We start from the raw sequence: 1,856 nt of genomic DNA, 5'->3' as shown, positions 1-1,856 counted from the left end.
TGCTCCCTATTCTTGAGGTTAGGTTCTAGATCCTAAAGATATCCGAAAAATAGTATTATAACCTAGTTATCTATAGCCGCCAGTCATCTTTTATCATGTTGTCCGTAGAAGCCAATGCTTCTGAAACCTCTTTGATTAGACACCAATCATATACCCCCAAACTGACACATAGGCACAATGAAAAGCAGCTTATCCAGGCAGAGAGAGACGTAATTGTAAAAGAAAAATTCTAGGGAAGTAATACAGTCACGGCTCAAATTGAGATCGAATAATACAGCCATCGTTACAAATCTTCAGGCTGTATGTTCAGAGAGTAATTTGGGAATAAATCCATGATTTGCTGTTGGGAATTGAAATACTTAGCAGTTTGCTGTATTATGTTATAGCTTTCCCCAGCAGTTTCCAAGGTGGCCTCCAAATCACTGACAGGAGAATTTTGCTGGTACTGGATCTGGGGCTGCAGGAATTCCTCAACATAGTTGTTGAATTGATTGTTCCAAGTCTGATTATTCCAGGCTTGGGGGCACCAGGTCTGACTGTTCCAGCTCTGGTTGTTCCAGGACTGACTGTTCCAGCTCTGGTTGCTCCAAGTTGGGTTATTCCAGGTCTGGTTACCCCACATGGGCAGGTTTCCGGAAGAGTTCACCAAGCATCCTTGGTGGTAGGAATAGAAGCCCGGGTATTCTGTAGTTGCTGGGCCCTGAGTCACAATGTTGCTATTCCTGGGCCAGTTGTTTTTCTGCCACCTCTTACATTTCATTCTCTGGTTCTGGAACCAGGTCTTAACCTGTTTGTAGCTAAGGTTCAGGATGTTGGAAAGTTCTTGCATTTGCTGGAGGCTGAGGTATTTCTGCCTCTGAAATCTGTCATTGAGCACACACAGCTGCGTCTGAGAGAACACGGTTCTGGTCTTCTGCTTCTTGACCAGGACCTTCTCTTCCTTCTTCTCTGTGCTCTTGTCTGCAGCCGTGGCCAGTAGTTTTACTCTGGGGCTTGTGGAAGAATCAGGACTGTCCTGAATAAGCAGATCCATGGAGAAGGAAGGAAGAGGAGAGACAGTCTCCATGTCGTGGGTCTCAGCAGATGCCATTTGCAAGGACACATAATTTTCTTCAGGCCCATAAATCTCAGGCGTTGGTGAAGATTCCCTAGAATTGGATGCTTCGGGGCCACGCAGGCTTTGGGGACAAGCTGGGTCCACACTCATGTTGTTGAATTGAAGGAGAGGGAGAAAACCAAAGAGCTAGATAGATGGTAGGAAAAGTCCAGGCTTAAGAATCTAGGTAGAAGAGCTTAGAGAAAGGTGAAGATGTCCAGGTGTAAAAGTATTAAAAACATGGGATGAAGGGAAGTCACCTGTGTGATAACAGAAGCCTACCAGCTAAAGGAGAGAGTTAGAACCAACATTTGTTTACCATCTACTAAATGGCAGGAGAGCATCAGGGATTTTCTATACATTGTCTTATTTAATTCTCATGAAAATGAAATGTATATTATTAGTCTCATTCTATAGGTAAGAAAGTGAAGTATACTTGGGAACAGGGAAGCGCCAGAGTGCATGGTGTGGAGTGAAAAGCCCTTGTTTAAATCAGGCTTCTGGCTCTCATGAGCTATTGCAACCTTGGGCATATACCACAACTTCCTGTGTGTCTGCGTTCTCTTATATAAAGTAGAAATAGAGATGAGAATAAGGATTATTATTTCATCTCTTAGGAAAAGTGTGAGGAATTTATGAGTGAATACGTGCAAGGCATTTATAAAAGCACTTAATACATCCTAAGTGCTATTATTAAAAAAGGCACATAGCCAATCAAGATTGAATGAAAACAGTAAGAGACATTTTTCTGAAACTCAGT

The 1,856-nt window shown here is 42.8% G+C and overlaps 1 protein-coding gene across 2 annotated transcripts; it reads right to left on the bottom strand.

Annotated features, from left to right (window-relative positions):
• Window positions 1–283: 283 nt before the first annotated feature.
• Window positions 284–1,302, bottom strand: LOC111181505 (homeobox protein NANOG-like). 2 transcript variants are annotated; one of them, XM_089906297.1, is made up of 2 exons: window positions 700–1,302; window positions 284–654 (listed from the first exon to the last, which is right to left on the bottom strand). In XM_089906297.1, the coding sequence occupies exons 1-2, from the start codon at window positions 1,205–1,207 to the stop codon at window positions 284–286; spliced, it is 879 nt and encodes a 292-aa protein (XP_089762423.1). In that variant the 5' UTR covers window positions 1,208–1,302. The 2 variants fall into 2 exon arrangements, with proteins under 2 accessions (XP_089762423.1, XP_089762422.1); XM_089906296.1 differs by having other exon boundaries at window positions 284–1,302.
• Window positions 1,303–1,856: the final 554 nt, after the last annotated feature.

The sequence above is a fragment of the Delphinapterus leucas genome, chromosome 2, assembly GCF_059928025.1.
Source record: "Delphinapterus leucas isolate spDelLeu-1000000601 "Yukka" chromosome 2, BTC_Dleu_Yukka2, whole genome shotgun sequence".
In the NCBI taxonomy this organism is placed as follows: Eukaryota; Metazoa; Chordata; class Mammalia; order Artiodactyla; family Monodontidae; genus Delphinapterus; species Delphinapterus leucas.
Note: the sequence above shows the minus strand (reverse complement) of the source record. Positions and strands in the feature narration are given on the sequence as shown.